Below are 16945 nucleotides of genomic sequence, written 5' to 3'. Positions count from 1 at the left end.
ATAATATCCCATAGCAGATTAATACAGATATAGAAAAATTGCCGATCAAAGACGATGACGAAATAATACTAAATCTAGAGCCACACGATGACAGGAAGCGGAAGCGTGCTGACAAGGATGAGGTATGCAAGGAACTCTCAAGCTACTCACATATCCTCACTCATGTTTATCTATATGGGTTGCATCACCCACTAATAATATAATATTGCATATGCAGATAAGTAATAGGGATGTAGAAGAAGTGCGGATCAAAGAAGAAGAGCTAATTAAAGACGATGTCCTAGAAATAGTTAATATAAAAAAAGACGAAGCCAGAAAGCATGCTGACGAGGATGTGATTGCGATTCCTCAATATAATAAACCTAAGAAGGCGAATAATGCAAAGGTCCTGCCTCAAGGTGAGTCATTTTCTTCAATAGTATCTTATTTTTTATATTTTTTTGAAATTAATTAATTAATAAAATTATTTTCAACGCAGACTATGAGTGTACAGAAGATGTCAAGGTAATTCACTACATGAAAGGAAAAAAGGAAAAAAGTTTACTTGTCCGAATTGACGATGCTTGGGTAATTAGAGATGACATGGATTGCCTATTAAATGGTGATGTGCAAGTGAATGGCGCTGTAAGCATTTTAACACTGCTTTTGCATTAGCTGATGTCCATGCAAAATATATGCCAATTTTTAATTGACAAATTACAAACCTGCAGGTCATAAGTGCGTACATCCAATTGATGCGGCATGAAGAGCACCTGCTCCATAGAGAAGGTGGAGATGTTTACTTAGAAAATACCTTTATTACTCAATTGCTACATCGTGATGGAGAGCCCCCAGCAACGACATGGAACTATAGCAGAAATGACGTGGTTGAAACATGGGTCCAAAATTATTTGAAGGCTGATATGGTACGCTTGACCATAAACTCTAATAGATGCTACTTTTTGTTGATTAAAAGAAATATAAATAAATTGGATAAAACTCCATTATTGCAGGTGTTCCTTCCTATAAACATTGTGAAGTTTCACTGGTACGTAGCGATTGTTAATGCTTCAATAGGCGAGATACATGTTTTGGACTCTTTCGGAGACCAAATGTCAAACTTTCAAGATCTCGAATATACGGTGTGGCTTATGATTGATATACATACATACATATTGTTTTTAAATTTTTTAATATTCCCTTTCTAAAACTTGGTGTTTCGGTCATAAAGTTAATAGGAATGGAAAGAATGATAAAGCATGTAGCAGAGCATATCCAACTGGACCGACAAAAATGGAAACACGGTATCGAAGTGTCATCTTGGCCAACTAAACATATGATCACTAAAAGAGCGCAAACAGATGGGTAAAAGATCAACTATACCTTTTGTGTACATGGCATTGTCACACCCTGTATCACTCATATTTTACTTGTAATATTTGCACAGTGTAAGTTGCGGTTTATGGATGCTTAATTATATGGAGTACTGGACTAGAACAACTTTATCTGACGCTGTGACCCAGGTAATTTCATAAGACTATTTCCAAATTTTTTTATTTTGGTTTGGTTAATAATCACGACTTGCTCATATTTTTAGGACGATATAAGTAACTTTAGGTTCAAGCTACCTGCGATCTTGTATAACTCCACACTAAACACAGCGAGAGGGTTACAGGATGATGAGCAAGATATGGAAGACAACAATAATCTTGATGATGATGTTGTAATGCTCGATAATCCAGATGAAATAGATATGATACTGTCGGGTACAATAACATGGACAAACAAACAAGACCTATTGTCTGCATTTCGTGCATGCATCCTGTTGAATAATGACCCTGAATCTTTAGAGTAAGTCATTCTAAAGTAAATTATTTTGTTCTAATTTAAAGATTTTTCATCACCCCTGCTACAACTGCTACGATAATTCATTTGTTTGTTGTCCTGGTTTTTTAGCAAAGAATGGGTCCGAAGCACACGACCGTATCCAATTTCTTTAACTCGTAGAAAAATTGGCGACATTTTAAACGAGAATATGGATATGGATCATAATTGCTTCAACCTTGCTGTTTGGATGGCTGCATCCAATAACGCCTCTATGTTGGAGAAAGACAAATACCACTATATGGACCTCCAGTTTGCTGTAAGTTGATATAATTTTTCACTAATGTATATAAATCATTTGTTAGTTGTATCATTAATTAAATAGTGATAATTGTTGAAAAAAAAAAACAACAGTCGAGAACTCAGTTTGGACGAGATCCAAGGTGTTGCGACTGGATAGACTATGAAGAACTAGCAAAATTGCTTCAATGCGGGCCTGATAGGGACTACAAAATACAAAATTGCAGCACTGTAAGATATATGTTCATTAAACTCCTTTGAAAACTTATATTTTGTATTGCACTTATGGGTTTTTTTGTTTGTTTACAGATTCTATTGCCATATTTTCGAGATAGGAACTATATTTTATTCATATTTGACATGGGTAACAAAATTGTGCACATTCTAGATCCGCATTCTCCAAAACTATGGTACTCGGGTCTAGATCCAATCATGCCATATAATGGTATATTAGAGATAGTTTTGAATTATTTTAGTTTCTCCATGACATTGGTCAATCCTGCATGGAAAGAGAATGTTTACCTCTGGCATCGTCAATTAAAACTATATCTTCCAAAAGCTATGGACTGGTAACAACTTATATTGTGTTTATCTTATCTTACCATCAAATAAATAGTGATTTGATTTAACTACAACAAATAAACACTTGGGCTCTTCTTCTCCAGGAAATTGGCAGGCTTCCTTGTCTACAACTACCTAAAGTTGTGGAATGGCGAAAGATTATCGTCGTTTGTCAACATAGTAAGCGTAAAATATTTCTATGTATATTTTATATGTTATCTACAAATTAGTAAGTTAACTTATTATATATTATCTATATCATTCGCAGAGGTCAGATTCACTGAGGACGGAATTTTTAGTTCACATTTTGAAGAGCAGCGCAAATGAATGTACATATGACATCCCTGGGGAACTGCAAGATCTACTTAAACTCATAAATTAGTAGGATAGATATGTAAGACATGACTTTATTATGCCTTGTTATGCATGCGTGTTTTCCAGATAAATACATCGTTATGTACCATTGCGTGTGACTTAAACTATCAAAAAATTTCGTTGTTTGGTTATTTTCATGTGATTCCTAGAATAAAGCCGTAGCGTTAGCACGGGCACTATACTAGTAGATAGATAGATATATAGAGAGAGAGAGAGAGCAGCTCTCTTGTTTTTTTCTCGAATACGCAAAAGATTTATGTATTATTGTAATTAAGAAGAAGAGTATAAACATACACACGACACGCTTCAAATGAACGTCCTAGGAGGTCTTACAGTTGTGACTGGACCTTCCACTACCGGAAACAGTGACTTTGCCGTGTGCCATAGACACTCGGCAGAGACCAAAAAACACTCGGCAAAGGCTTTGCCGAGTATAACACTCGGCCAACAGCACACGATATCTACAGTGTCGACAAACAGCTATTTACCGAGTGTTTTTTATTGCGCACTCGGCAAATGGTTTGCCGAGTGTCAAATTTGACACTCGGCAAAAAAAAGTGATTTGCCGAGTATTTTTCCAAAATACACTCGGTAAAAGATTATTGTTTGCCGAGTGTTTTGGGGAATTACACTCAGCAAACCTATTTTCCAAAGAAAAAAAATAAATTTTTTCTCAGCAAACCATTATTGTTTGCCGAGTGTTTTTGGGAATTACACTCGGCAAACATATTTTCCAAAGAAAAAAAAATTCTCAACATATTTCAGTTTAATAGCTGCCATACAAAACACTCTTAGTATACCATATCTGTATGCAGATCATGCTCCTAGCAACATAATTCTCATAATGACCACATAGACATAGAAATGAAGATGACAAATATAAAAGACTAATGATAGGCCGGCTCTATGCCTGGGAGGTAGAAAGCAAACAGGCCCGAAGCAGTGGCCATAGCATACAAGCTTCTTAGTTCTTACACATACTCAAGTTTTCATAATACAAATGCTGCCCATAATTACTTCTAGCCTTCACAAAGCAGTACAGCTGCAAGAGACAAGAAGAACTTACAAATCTACAAGTGTAAAAGAAATGACAGGCAGGCAGTGACCATCTCCAGAAATTTTACATTTAAAAGTATATAATTACCAAAATTTCACAGAAGAAATACCACAAGACAGTGACCATCTCCAGAAATTTCTTAAAAGCAACCAGGGTAACAAAACAAACAAATTAAAATTGTATTTTAACTTTGCAGTAAAATCTTCTTATTACATTGCTCCCTCAAATTCAAATATAATGACATTATTTGAGTGGTCCATCCATGTATATTTCTTACATTATAGTAAATTATGTTAGTATAGTTCTACTTGTGATTTTCAAAGATGTCAAGTTACTGATAAAAGACAATGAAGAGCTCCCATTTGGGTCAACTGACAGCTCATTGCTCATATATGTTCAAGAAATATTTGATGCACTACTAATCGTGAATTATGTTAGTATAGTTCTACTTGTGATTTTCATGAATCAAAATGGTGATTTTCATGAATCAAAATGGCAGTGCAGTTTCTTCATACAACAAATCAGAGGTGCTACTACTACTAAACCAGCTGGAACAACCCAACAATGCAACCAAGAGGTCATCTTACTATTAATAAAACAGGAGCAGTGGAGAAAGCGGCTCCAGTAGTGAATACATACCCATGGTGATAGTAGCTCCAAAAGCTCCGGATCCGGGAGAGGGAGGGACGGCACCGGGGAAGAAGGCTAGGGAGGGGCGTCGCCGAGGAAGAAGAAGGCCGGGAGGGCCGGCGTCGGGGACCACCACCACCACGCCAGCACCATGAAGCCCGCCGCCACGCCGCATGCCGCCCGCCACCACCAGAGCCCAGATCCGGTTGCCACCGGCCTCCACCGGTCGGATCCGGGAGAGGGAGGGCCAGATCCGAGAGAGGGACGGGCGGCACCAGGGAAGAAGGTCGGGGAGGGGCGGCGCCGGGGACCACCACCACCACGCCAGCACCATGAAGCCCGCTGCCACACCGCACGCCGCCCGCCACCACCAAAGCCCAGATCCAGCCACCACCGGCCTCCACCTGCCGGATCCAGGAGAGGGAGGGCCGGATCCGGGAGAGGGAGGGCCGGCGTCGGAGAAGAAGGCTAGGGAGGGGCGGTGCCGGGGAAGAAGAAGACCGGGAAGGGGCAGCGCCAGGGAAGAAAGGGAGAAGAAGGGGAGGGCGGCGGCAGGGAGGGGAGGGGCGCTGGGGGCCGGGTGTGAGGGAAGACCGGAAAAAGAAGGGAGGGCGCGCTGGGGTCCAGGTGCGGAGGAAGAAGGGGAGGGGCGTTGGGTTATGTAGATATTTTTATTTGCCAAGTGTCCCAGATCGGGAGCACTCGGCAAAGTTTTTTTCCCTTTTTTTTCTTCTCCTTTTTTAGGAATTTTTGTTTGCCGAGTGCAAAAAAGAAAACACTCGGCAAACCCTTTGTTTATACAAAAAGTTATCAAATTTTAACATGAAACAATCTAAGTTCTCTATTGTCTATATAAAAAGTTTTGAAGTCAAATCCCAATTCGACCGTCACTTTGACTTCAAATCTTACTGATTCCTTCTCAACGTTACGATTCTTCTTGTGTGATGCTTCGGTTTATAAATATCGTACGTGACAAATTGTGCGAAACCTTCTCAATTTTTTACCACAGCCTCCACGTATGATATCATCACATCATGACAAATCTCATGATTTTCAGACTTCATTTCCTTTTTTAGAATTTAAAAACCATTTGGCCACACGTTCGTGGTCGTGTTTCCTGGACAAGATGTTCGAAATTTATTTTCATTTCCTGGGTGACGCCTCACACTAGACTCAATAACATGAATATCATTTTTCTACTCATTTTATTTTATTATTTGAATCACTTATAGTTCAAATTTGACTTATATGAAAAAATTCCTAGAAATACAATAAATTAATTAAACATAGCAAAAAGATCCACAAATATACCAAATTTTAATATGGAATACCACATGTTGTATGTTGAGAGTAGAAAAAGTTTCAAGGTCAAAAGAGAAAAAAAAATAAAATTATTTTGCCGAGTGCCAGACAATTACACTCGGCAGACATATTTCTTTGCCGAGTGCCAGACAATTAAACTCGGCAAACATATTTCTTCGCCGAGTGCCTATCTTTACCGAGTGTTTTCTTTCTAGTTTGCCAAGTGTCGAACTTTGCCGAGTGCTTTTTGCATCGTTTGCCAAGTACATTTATTTTGCCGAGTGTTTTTTTCGCAGCACTCGGCAAAAGGCTTGTTTGCCGAGTGTCCGAGGAAATACACTCGGCCAACAGCAAGACACTCGGCAAAAAACTTGTTTCCGGTAGTGTTCCTAGCAGCGCACTTGTTTGTGAAACCAGAATCGGATTCTAATATTTGACTCGATTACATGTTGCTTCTGATAACAAAACAATTTTCAATCCTTCTCGGTTACGCACAACTGCTCAAAAGGTGCGACGAGGAGTCATCATCAGGGTTTAAAATTTCGAATATTTTTTGGCTGGAATTCAGAATTCCATCGTTTTCCGTTTAGATTGATGACATGTATTTTTCAGGTAAACACTACCCGTACTATTGTACCTTTTATTATTTACGCTAAATACACTACTATATCAATATTTTTCAGATGCGGACAAAAATCATTTTTATAGCGGCTGGACCGCACGCCTCTAATTGAGGGTCCTTAACATAACGAAACAACTGCCATTATTTGTATCGAACCAATAGCGATTTATAAAAGCTCAATCCTGTAATCAATGGTGGGCCAATAATGATTTTTTTTGCATATGTATTAAGATGCTTGGTCTGATTTTGAAACTATTACAAATCCCCCAAATAGCACAAGAATCTCAAGTATTGGTCTAGGTAAATCCATAATGGATAAGAAGAAATATTTCGCTCACTACCGGAGACCGGCTCTTTGCCGAGTGTAAGTGGTTTGCCGAGTGTTGTTTTTCGGGCACTCGGCAAAGACGCCTTTGCCGAGTGTTTTTTTTACGCTCAGCAAAGAAGCTCTTTGCCGAGTATTTTTTTTACACTTGGCAAAGAGCTTCTTTGCCGAGTGTTTTTTTTACACTCGGCAAAGAAGCTTCTTTGCCGAGTGTTTTTTTTTTTGACACTCGGCAAAGAAGCTATTTGCCGAGTGTTTTTTTACACTCGGTAAAGAAAATTTCAAATCATATTTTGAAGCAGTAAATTAATTCAAATGAAAAGGTTTTCAACTACAAAGTTGTATAACTCATCAAGATGTACAATGTTTGTTTTGGTCTTTTCTTCATATGACAAAGTGAAAGTAAATTTGTTCACAAATCTAACATCTCTCTCTTGTAGTTTATGAAACTACAAGAGAGATATATAAGATTTGTGAATAATGTTAGAACGACCATGTCGGATGACTAGATGATTAAACAACCAAAATAAACTTTGTATATCTCGAAAAGTTATGAAACTTTGTAATTGACAACTTTTTAATTGGAAATCATCTTGTCATGCAAAACTGTGTTTGAATTTTAAAAATTTAAAATTTGAACTTTTCAAACGACCTCGGATGGAAAAACAACCAAAATAAACTTTGTAGATCTCGAAAAGATATGAAACATTGTAGTTGGCAACTTTTTGATTTGAAATCATCTTGTCATGCAAAACTGTGTTTGAATTTCAAAATTTTAAAATTCGAACTTTTCAAACGACCTGGGATGGAAAAAACAACCAAAATAAACTCTGTAGATCTCGAAAAGTTATGAAACATTATAGTTGGCAACCTTTTGATTTGAAATCATCTTGTCATGCAAAATTGCGTTTGAATTTCAAAATTTTGAAATTCAAATTTTGTAAACGACCTCGGATGGAAAAACTTCCTAAACTAAAAGTGTAGATCTCGAAAAGTTATGAAACTTTGTAGTTTACAACTTTTTTATTTGAATTTGTTTAGGGCCTCAAACAAGCAATTTACATTCGATTTAGTATAATATGTTGGGAACTAAAACGGAATCCAGACACAAGTGACAGTGTGGTGTAGTGGTAGAGGAGGTTCGCGTGCAGCGGGAGGTCGCGGGTTTGAATCCCGTCGGCCGCGTTGCTGCAAAATTTACGCGAAAAATTTACCGATTAAAAAAATTTCCATTTTTTTCCATTTTTTTCCCATTTTTTCGGGTTTTTTTTCGGTTCCAACTGGCACTCGGCAAAGAATTCTTTGCCGACGGATTTTTTACCGGAGGCTCTTTGCCGAGTGCTGCACTCGGCAAAGGCTTTGCCGAGGGCAAAGTAGGCTTTGCCGAGGGCAAAGTAGCCTTTGCCGAGCGCCCGAATCCGGTAGTGGCTCTAGGTGACCGCCTCATCCTGCTTGTTCGTGAACCAAACACATTCAAAATATCTATTACCATCTCTCATCCATAAATATCAATGGAACCAAACACATTCTTCTTAATTAGGCATGATTGGTTTCGTGTTCTAGCTCAGATGGGCTTGGAACTAGGCAACCAGGCCAACATCGGCTTATAGGCTTGATGGATACATAAGGAGCTGATTGATACGCTGCAAGTAGCCTAGCTAGGCCCACTAGATGTCTTGATTGGTTAGCTGAATTAGCAGTCAGACGTAGCTTGCAAGGTACATGGATTTTCTTTGTTTCCTCGAAACCTAAGATCATGCATGCAGTGTGCGTGTAAGCACATGGGAGGAGAAATTTCGCTTGCTACATGCTCAACACATAGATAGGCTAGTCGGAGGCAAGCAACTAAACAAGACGCGTTCGTATTCTTTGATCCTGTCCAGCACGCGCTCTCAACAACGAACCAGGCCGAGAAGAGACAGAAACCAATCACACCCCAAGAAAATTTGCTTGGTTGTCCACTTGCATGTAGCCAGGCCTGTGGTAGAAATCCTCTCGCATCCCCGCTCTCTTGCTTCGCACAGCCCGAGCTCGACCACACCGTAGAGGAACAGATTTCAATCTCGTTTCCTCGTAGCCAGGCCAACGGCCAATCAAAACATCGAAAGCCACCATCACGCAGGCCAGGTTAAGCTGCATCCACCCAACTGATACTTTAAGTGGATCGATCTTAAGATTGGCAAAGTCATGATAAGTGCCTCATGGTCAATAGACATGTTGCTAACCAATAAGGTGAATAGTGTTTTTTTGTTTCTGAAATTAAATCCATATAAAGACGTTGACACTTCCACCACAAAGACCACAAAGACTAGAAAGACTTAACTACATGAACCGCGCTTATCCATTATCAAGTATAGTCACGAGACAGAAGAACTATCATGCATTTGCGTTGGACACAACATTAGATTTTACCCACATAATAATATATTGATATAAAAAACATCAAGGTTCACTTTGTCGATAGCAAAAATAAAAACAATACTGGAGGTCACCGATAAACAGGAGTATCGGATTTATCAAAAAAATTTATGGTCTCAATTTTTGCACAAAATTGTATAAGCTGTCTCCAAAGCATTTAACATCGAGAACTAGTACATAATAATATGAGTAAAGTTATTAACACAAGATAATGTCACACACTTTCACATTGGTGGATAAATAAATTAATTTCACTGGATTATTCAAACGGGGCCACGGCAGATGGAATAGCAGAAGTTGGCAAATCTCTCCAAGAAAGTCTCGGCAGGCCTGGCGTGATGGCGCTTGCACAGGTCGTCGTCGCACTTGCAGAGAATCCCCAGGCCCAGCCTCGCCATGTCGTGCGCCTGCACGACGACCTTCTCCTTCACGGTCCGCTCCTGGACGACGGTGACCGTGCACCGGACGGCGAAGCAGTCGTCCTTGAGGAACCTGGACCGCTCCAGCTTCTTCACGCTGATGAACCGCGGGCGACCCCAGCCGGGGTTGTTATCCTTGCCCCCAAAGGTGCGCAAGCCCAGCGACTTCTTGCTCAGCGTGTCTTGGTGACCGTACGCCGGCGGCGTGCCTTGGTGACACACCAGAGCGAACTCGTACTCGGCGTGGACGACGGAGTCGCTACAGAGGTTCAGATACAGCGAGACGAAGCCGGCATCCTCCATGTTGTTGCCGTTGAGGTAGCATCGGATCCTCCAGGTGTGACCTCCGACCTCGAACGCAGATGACTCGATGTAGCTGCCGTTCTCGCCGTGCATCGCCTTGAGCCACGAGTAGCCCTGGAGTTTCAGCATGAGGTGATCGGTGGCGACCGCCATGGCGGCGACGGTGGACACCGAGACCTCCTCCGCCTCCGGAGACGACGTGGCGGCGCCGGCATCTAAGGGCACGTAGCTGACCGGCGGTAACGGTGACATATAGCCGGATTTTTGTTATTTGTTACTAAACACCCGGCTGCTGCGGCGGCGACCTACGTGCTCTTCTACGATCGATGCAGATGACAAGGTTTGGAAGGTTGATTTATGCAGATATATATAGCAGCTCCCTTGTTTCTGAAACCGGATGTGATAGATTCTAATATTGACTTGATTACATGTTGCTTCCAATAATAAAAGAATTTACAATCCTTGTCGGTCACGTACAACTAACTGCTCAAGGTACGACTACGAGTCAGGTACGACTACGAGTCAGGGTTCAAAACTTCAACTAAACTTTTGCTGGAATTCAGAATCTCATCATTTTCGCTCTAGACTCATGACAAGTAGGGAGGCCGCTACACCATATAAGAGCATATCTCCAACAGTATTGGTTGGAATAAATAAAACCATCTCGCCAAAAAAGTATGGGGAAGATTAAATAAAACCATCTCTAATAGTTTTTAATAATTCACTCTCAAAATATAGAAGACAATTTTACTTTAGGAATCATCCTATACTATCACTAAATTATCCTAACCACTTTTATATATTTTTTTCTCTTGTACATTTGTATCAAGAACACTTTCTTACTCTTTATTCTTTCACACGTCCTTTCACCTTAGAGCATCTCCTAGAGTGTTTTACTTTTTTCTCCTAAAAAGTTGTAGTTTGGCAACTCCTAAAAAGATATTGGGAGGGAACAAGATAGTTATCTCTAAGAGTTTCTAATAAATGACATCCAAAAAATCAAATTTGAGGCCCACGTCAACTTTTTCCGGCTTTTTTTGTTTTTTGTCATGGGAAACATATCGGCGTGCCATACCCTGAGCCCGCAATCTCCCAGCCACCGCCACCAAGTCCCAGCCAACGCATGCAGCCACCACCCAGCCGGCTACCGCCTCCTTCCATCCAGCCGCGGCAACCTTCCAGCTGGCCACGCCCTCCTCCCTGCCTGCCGCCGCCACCTTCCAGCCGCCCACGAGCAGCTTCCAGCCGGCCACGCCAGTCACAGCTTGCAAGCAGCCTCGCAAGGTCAGTAGAATCATGGCTGCTGAGAATTCTCTGTTGCAAAGAGAATTAGAAGATTCCTCATCAGACGACGATATCTGTCTCATCATGTCAGCAACTGCAATTATTGAAACATATTCAAATCAAAAAGGAAGACATGGTTGTTCTGTCGCAGGCCATAAAGTTATTTATCGAGAAAGAGAAGGCAGGCACCAAAGGATGTTTCAAGATTGCTTGGCTGATGATCCGACATACGGGCCAAATATATTCCGTCGGAGGTTCGTGTTCATTCACTTGTGATATGTACATAGTACGCTATGTAATTGTTGTAAGATTTTTTTTTATTTTTTAATTTTAGGTACAGGATGAGTCAGGATCGTTTCCTACGCATAATGAATGGTGTAGAATCATACGATGACTACTTTGTGCAAAAAAGGAGTGCAACCAATGTTCTTGGGTTAAGTTGCTTCTAAAAAGTCACAGCAGCATTTCGTATGCTAACATATGGAGTTCCAGCCGATGCTACGGACGAGTATGTTCGCATTGGAGAAAGTACCGCAATTGAGAGCCTACGTAGGTTCGTTACTGCAGTTGTTGATTTATTTGAAGATGAATACTGAGATATCCTAATGAGGCTGACACAACACGCTTACTGGTACTCAGTGAGCAAAATGGTTTTCCTAGTATGTTAGGGTCCATAGATTGTATGCATTGGGCGTGGACAAATTGTCCTCTAGAATGGCAGGGTGAGTACAAGGGGCATATGGAGGAGCCCACTATTATTTTGGAGGCTGTTGCTTCTAACGATCTTTGGATATGGCATGCCTTTTTAGAATGCCTGGATCTCATAATGATATCAATGTGCTTCACCGGTCTCCTTTATTTGCTAAGCTGCCAGAGGGTAGAGCTCCTGAGGTGAACTATACCATAAATGGTCATGATTACACGATGGGTTATTATCTAGCCGATGGTATATACCCATCATGGGCTACTTTAGTGAAGTCCATCTCTCAGCCTATGGGGAACAAGAACAAATATTTTGCCAAAGCACAGGAAGCAGCAAGGAAGGATGTCGAAAGAGCTTTTGGGGTTCTGCAATCAAGATTTGCCATTGTTCGAGGAGCAGCTCGTTTATAAGACACAGAGACACTTGGCAACATCAAGAAAGCTTGTGTCATTATGCACAATATGATTGTTGAAGATGAGGGAGTCGTTGACCCTACAGAGCAGTTCGACTATGGTGGCCAAAATGTGGAACCTTCTCATGAGAGTAATCACACCCTTGATGAATTTATTGAAGCACATAAAAGGATCATAGACAAGGAAACACACCACCGGTTAAAAGAAGACCCCATCGAGCACCTCTGGCGGCATTTTCCTGATAAATATTAAGTTCATAGGCCTTCTATGTATTTATTAGCATGAGTACTTTTTCAGCTTCAAATTGTAATCAGTACTTTGTTTGTCCTATGTTTGATTATAAACAATTTTCCATTGTCTCGAAATCAAATTTGTGCACTTGTGTCATATAATTTAAATTTTTCTTCTTTCTCAAAATACCATGCAGCCGGCCAGTACCAATCAACATCAGCTACAGTAGCATGCACTTGTGTACTATATACGAACACATATGCAAGCAATCAGCATTCATGTCAAAAGCAAAGGCTATCTGTAGGCATCAGGCGGTCGTGTCCATCTAGAATTCAGCAGCAGGTACCAATCACCAGCAGCAGTAGTTACCGGTCATCTACCAGCAGCAGCAGGTAGCAATCAGGATCAGGAACAGTAGGTGACTGCTGATTGCAAAACCATCAACAAAGAACACAGAAAAAGCAGGCAATCAGGCGGCCAACCAGTGGTAGCAGACAGTTCCATGTAGTACAGGACCATGCAGGCAATACGCTGGTAAGGAGCAGACGCCCAGCTAGCACCAGTACCAATCAATTTCGTGGCCACATATACAAAGGTTCATTGAATATAAATAATACAAATTAAAAAGCACTTGACCATATATGATAAAGCAAAGGTTCACTGAATTCCAAAATTAAATGGCTATAGGGAAAAAATGACATGAACTAGTTCTAATTCGCCAAACGACGAGCAACAATCTTCTGCTGCATAACTGTGTAGTACTGCTGCTGCTGCGGGGTCAGGCCACTAATGTCCATTGCCATTATTTTGTCCTCCTTTTCCATCGTGTCATTTTCCACCTTCAGCAATTCAGCTTCTACCTTTTTTTCTTCTAATGCCAGGCGCTATTTCTCTAGCTCAAGTGAAGCCATGTACCTCTCCTCTTTCTTCTCTTTCTCCATGTTAAAAGCCTCCTTCTTAGCCCACATTTTGTCCAAAGCCTCCATGCAAGCTTCACCTCCTCCTCGCCTAAGAGCTTCTTTTGCCTTCTTCTGACCCATTGGCCTCTTTTGGGTTGCGGACTCTAGGGGTGCAATCTCAGTAACATCCTTAATATTGTTGACTTGTACGTTCCTGTGAGTGGAGTCCGTGTGAATCTTCTGTTTCTTCTTAGCAGCTTGCTTCTGCTGCTCTGCCAGTTCCCTCATCTTGGCCTTCCACTTCTCTTAATCCTTCAAAATGTTCCAACAATGCATCAGGGTGAATGTCTTGTCACTATTCAATCCTTTGAACATAGCTGATGCTTCAGAAACCTGCAAACATATGTTTATTAAATATCAACGTACTATATGTGTTCTAAGATTAATGAAATATGTAAAAAAAATGATTACATTAACACTAACCTTGTCTTGAATGGGTTTTCCACTTTGATTTCTACGGTTAATCGCGCCATAGCAGGCACAATACTTGTTGACATTATCCAAAATATACATCCATCTATGCATTAGTGAACTCTGTGTTCGGCTTGGAAATGACTTCCTACCTTGTCACAAAACACTATAGGAAGGAACAAAAATAATCTAGGCAAATCAATAGTATATCCATGCCAATTCGGGATAAAACCACATTATGTATTGGCAACAGTTACTGTGTTCATCACACCAAATTCCCAGCGAGAGCACCAAAATGCATCAGTTCCTAGATTCAACTAATACAATCACTAAGCCACATGTGCAGCTAATAACATGAGTCGGCAGCTACATGTTCTTTGACTCAAGTTCAAAAGTACTAGAAATGCATCAGTTCCTAGATTCAACTAATACAATCACTAAGTCTCATGTGCAGCAAATAACATGAGTCAACAGCTACATGTTCTTTGACTCAAGTTCAAAAGTACTAGAGCATATAAGCAGCCAACAGCTAAATGGTTCTTGAATAAATAATTTAAAAAAGGATTAAAATTTTGGGATCTCAGTGTTCAGATCAACATGCTTCTTCCGGCAGTTTGTTGCATTGTGCCCAGGAATTTGGCACTCACTACAACGAATCTTCTTCTTCTTCTGATTTGGTTCTTCATTATTGATGATAGGAGCTCCAGTGCCAATACCAAAATCATTGTCTGATTTTCTCTTACGCTTCTTCCCATAGGTTTCTAAGAAACCTCTTTTACGAATTTGTATTGGCCTTCTTGTGGGCCTTTTGAATGCAGGAGCCCTAAGCTTCAGCAACTCTGAATCACTCATCATAGCGCTTGAACCTGCAGCGCCATAACTATTGCCAAGTCCTGCCTCTTTCTCTGATCCACTGTCAACACCAGTATCGCTATCAGTTGTATAGTAATTGCTTTGCATGACAACTCTATTTGTAGCTGGTGTACACTTGTCATTTTCTTTAGCCTTGTAATATTCTCTAAGCTTTTTCTGAGCCTTCTTAAGATACTTTGCTGCTATGTCAAATGCACCCATATCTTTGTTACCATCTTGCACTACTTCAATTGCATTGACATAGAGATAAGTGTGGCGGTATGTCATCGATTCCACACACAGCATGTCCTGCTGGTAGCACCTCAATTCTCCTGGTAGAAGGTCTCTAGCTTTACGAGTCCGCCGTTTAAGGATGTGTGCTTTTGGAACTTCAGAAATACCCAATTGCACCATGACCTGAAAAATACCCAACAAAGTTTGATATTCATTTTGCTATCAAAGTGGTCTTTTCATTTTTACCTCATCTGATAGCAACCAGTAACAAAGTATTGCATAAAAAAACAAAATTCAGTTCAGAACTTACTCTCAGCACATGACTGCATAATACACCAAAATGCTGGTATAACCCACATTCACAGTCATAACTTTCACCCCATTGTTAATCACAACAGTGAACTTCTCTCTAGCCCAAGGTAGTTTTCTGTCTGGTTTAACATACACAACATCAAACTGTTTGTTCTTTGTCTTCTCTACAGCAAAGTAGTCGGTCGATTTATCGACCTCCTTGCGGAACAGGTCATATAGAGCAGCTGTGTAGAATGTCATAGCATGCTCTTCTATTGGCCATACACGCTTCCTTACATTCCTGACCTGCAATACATTTTTACTGATTGTAAGGCACAAATCAAAGGTACTAGAAGTTAAATAGTTAAAAGGTACTCTTACAATTTTTGTATCAAACTCTGCTCGATCTTCTGCCCTGTTGCGGTCAAATAGAAGTTTGTTAAACTGTAGGATAAATCTATTCATTGAGCGATTCCTAGGGACAAATCTCTTCAGCATATGGTTCGCACTCTCGCTCCTCTGGGTGCTTGACATTCTAGCACAAAATGTGTCTCTGAAGAAAGCTTTACACCATTTCTCCCTCTTTTTATATATGTTAGACAAGTACCCATTGCCTCTAAGATCATAACGACCTAACATAAGATCCCATGCCCTTTCAAATTCATCAATTGTCATTATGTCATTAATTATTCTATGGAATTCTTTCCTAAAAGAAGAACCTTTCTTATATTTTGGTCCCAGTTTTGCCTTTGCATCCTTGAAAACATGCCATTTGCACCAAAGATGCACTACACCTTTCCAAACTTTAGACAGGGTAGCAGCCATGGCCTGGCATTGATCTGCATTAAACATGTTATAGAATCATATTTTTTGTGAAACAATGTTTTAATGAAACGTATCTAATCTAACACAAAACTGCCAACTGACTTGTTAAAACTGTTAGACATAATCTGCTGCTCCCCATTCTCTCCTTGGATGAAGACTCGTCGGCTCGGCCGACCACTCCCTGTTGGGAGTTGGGGACTGATCGGCTCTGCCGATCAGTTTCTGTAGCTATAGCAGAATTGCAATAGGCCACCTCTAGTATATTAGTTGGTAGCTATTACATCACCCATGTCTTGGTAGTGGGCTGAGGTAAGCTTTGTACTGCTATGAGTAGTTGGTATACTCTATACCTTAGGAGTAGGTAGTTGGTGTATCATATACCTTAGGAGTAGATAGTTGGTGTACTCTTGTACTCAGGAGTAGGTAGTTGGCCAACAACTATGTACCTGGTAGAGGTACAGCTAGAGTTGTATATATTCCATCCAAAGGGCAATGGAATACTCAGTTTAGGTGCCACAAACTGAAGAGCAGGGCTTCGGCCAACGTTGGTGCTTGTACTAAGTGTGTGTGTATGCTATTCTCAATCTCTTCTTCTACCTCTAGCCATAGTGAGTGAGTGTGTGTGCT

General features: G+C 40.6%; 2 protein-coding genes and 1 long non-coding RNA gene across 4 annotated transcripts; 2 read left to right on the top strand and 1 right to left on the bottom strand.

The window, feature by feature from the left end:
* Nucleotides 1–493: 493 nt before the first annotated feature.
* Nucleotides 494–1503, top strand: LOC136545108 (uncharacterized). Of its 2 annotated transcripts, XR_010780915.1 has the most exons (4): nucleotides 494–624; nucleotides 711–905; nucleotides 993–1344; nucleotides 1427–1503. It is a non-coding gene; the product is annotated as an uncharacterized lncRNA (long non-coding RNA). The 2 variants fall into 2 exon arrangements; XR_010780914.1 differs by having other exon boundaries at nucleotides 500–905.
* A 463-nt stretch (nucleotides 1504–1966) lies between these two features.
* LOC136545107 (uncharacterized) lies at nucleotides 1967–3057 on the top strand. Its single transcript, XM_066537147.1, has 5 exons — nucleotides 1967–2122; nucleotides 2218–2334; nucleotides 2413–2672; nucleotides 2769–2844; nucleotides 2933–3057. The coding sequence occupies exons 1-5, from the start codon at nucleotides 2015–2017 to the stop codon at nucleotides 3044–3046; spliced, it is 675 nt and encodes a 224-aa protein (XP_066393244.1). The 5' UTR covers nucleotides 1967–2014; the 3' UTR covers nucleotides 3047–3057.
* Nucleotides 3058–14680: 11623 nt separating this feature from the next.
* On the bottom strand, nucleotides 14681–16318 carry LOC136543274 (protein FAR1-RELATED SEQUENCE 5-like). The gene is made up of 4 exons (XM_066535763.1): nucleotides 16101–16318; nucleotides 15875–15908; nucleotides 15560–15799; nucleotides 14681–15385 (listed from the first exon to the last, which is right to left on the bottom strand). The coding sequence occupies exons 1-4, from the start codon at nucleotides 16316–16318 to the stop codon at nucleotides 14681–14683; spliced, it is 1197 nt and encodes a 398-aa protein (XP_066391860.1).
* Between the last annotated feature and the right edge of the window lie 627 nt (nucleotides 16319–16945).

This window comes from Miscanthus floridulus, chromosome 3 (genome assembly GCF_019320115.1).
Source record: "Miscanthus floridulus cultivar M001 chromosome 3, ASM1932011v1, whole genome shotgun sequence".
NCBI classification, from domain to species: domain Eukaryota; kingdom Viridiplantae; phylum Streptophyta; class Magnoliopsida; order Poales; family Poaceae; genus Miscanthus; species Miscanthus floridulus.
This window is presented reverse-complemented; position numbering and strand designations above follow the sequence as displayed.

Coding starts and splice junctions, on each gene's coding strand:
- LOC136545107 (XM_066537147.1), top strand. CDS start 2,015: ATGGATATGGATCATAATTGCTTCAACCTTGCTGTTTGGATGGCTGCA. Junction 2,123..2,217: donor ATATGGACCTCCAGTTTGCT/GTAAGTTGATAT, acceptor AAAAAACAACAG/TCGAGAACTCAGTTTGGACG. Junction 2,335..2,412: donor AAATACAAAATTGCAGCACT/GTAAGATATATG, acceptor GTTTGTTTACAG/ATTCTATTGCCATATTTTCG.
- LOC136543274 (XM_066535763.1), bottom strand. CDS start 16,318: ATGGCTGCTACCCTGTCTAAAGTTTGGAAAGGTGTAGTGCATCTTTGG. Junction 15,909..16,100: donor TATGATCTTAGAGGCAATGG/GTACTTGTCTAA, acceptor TGACCGCAACAG/GGCAGAAGATCGAGCAGAGT. Junction 15,800..15,874: donor CAGAGTTTGATACAAAAATT/GTAAGAGTACCT, acceptor AATGTATTGCAG/GTCAGGAATGTAAGGAAGCG.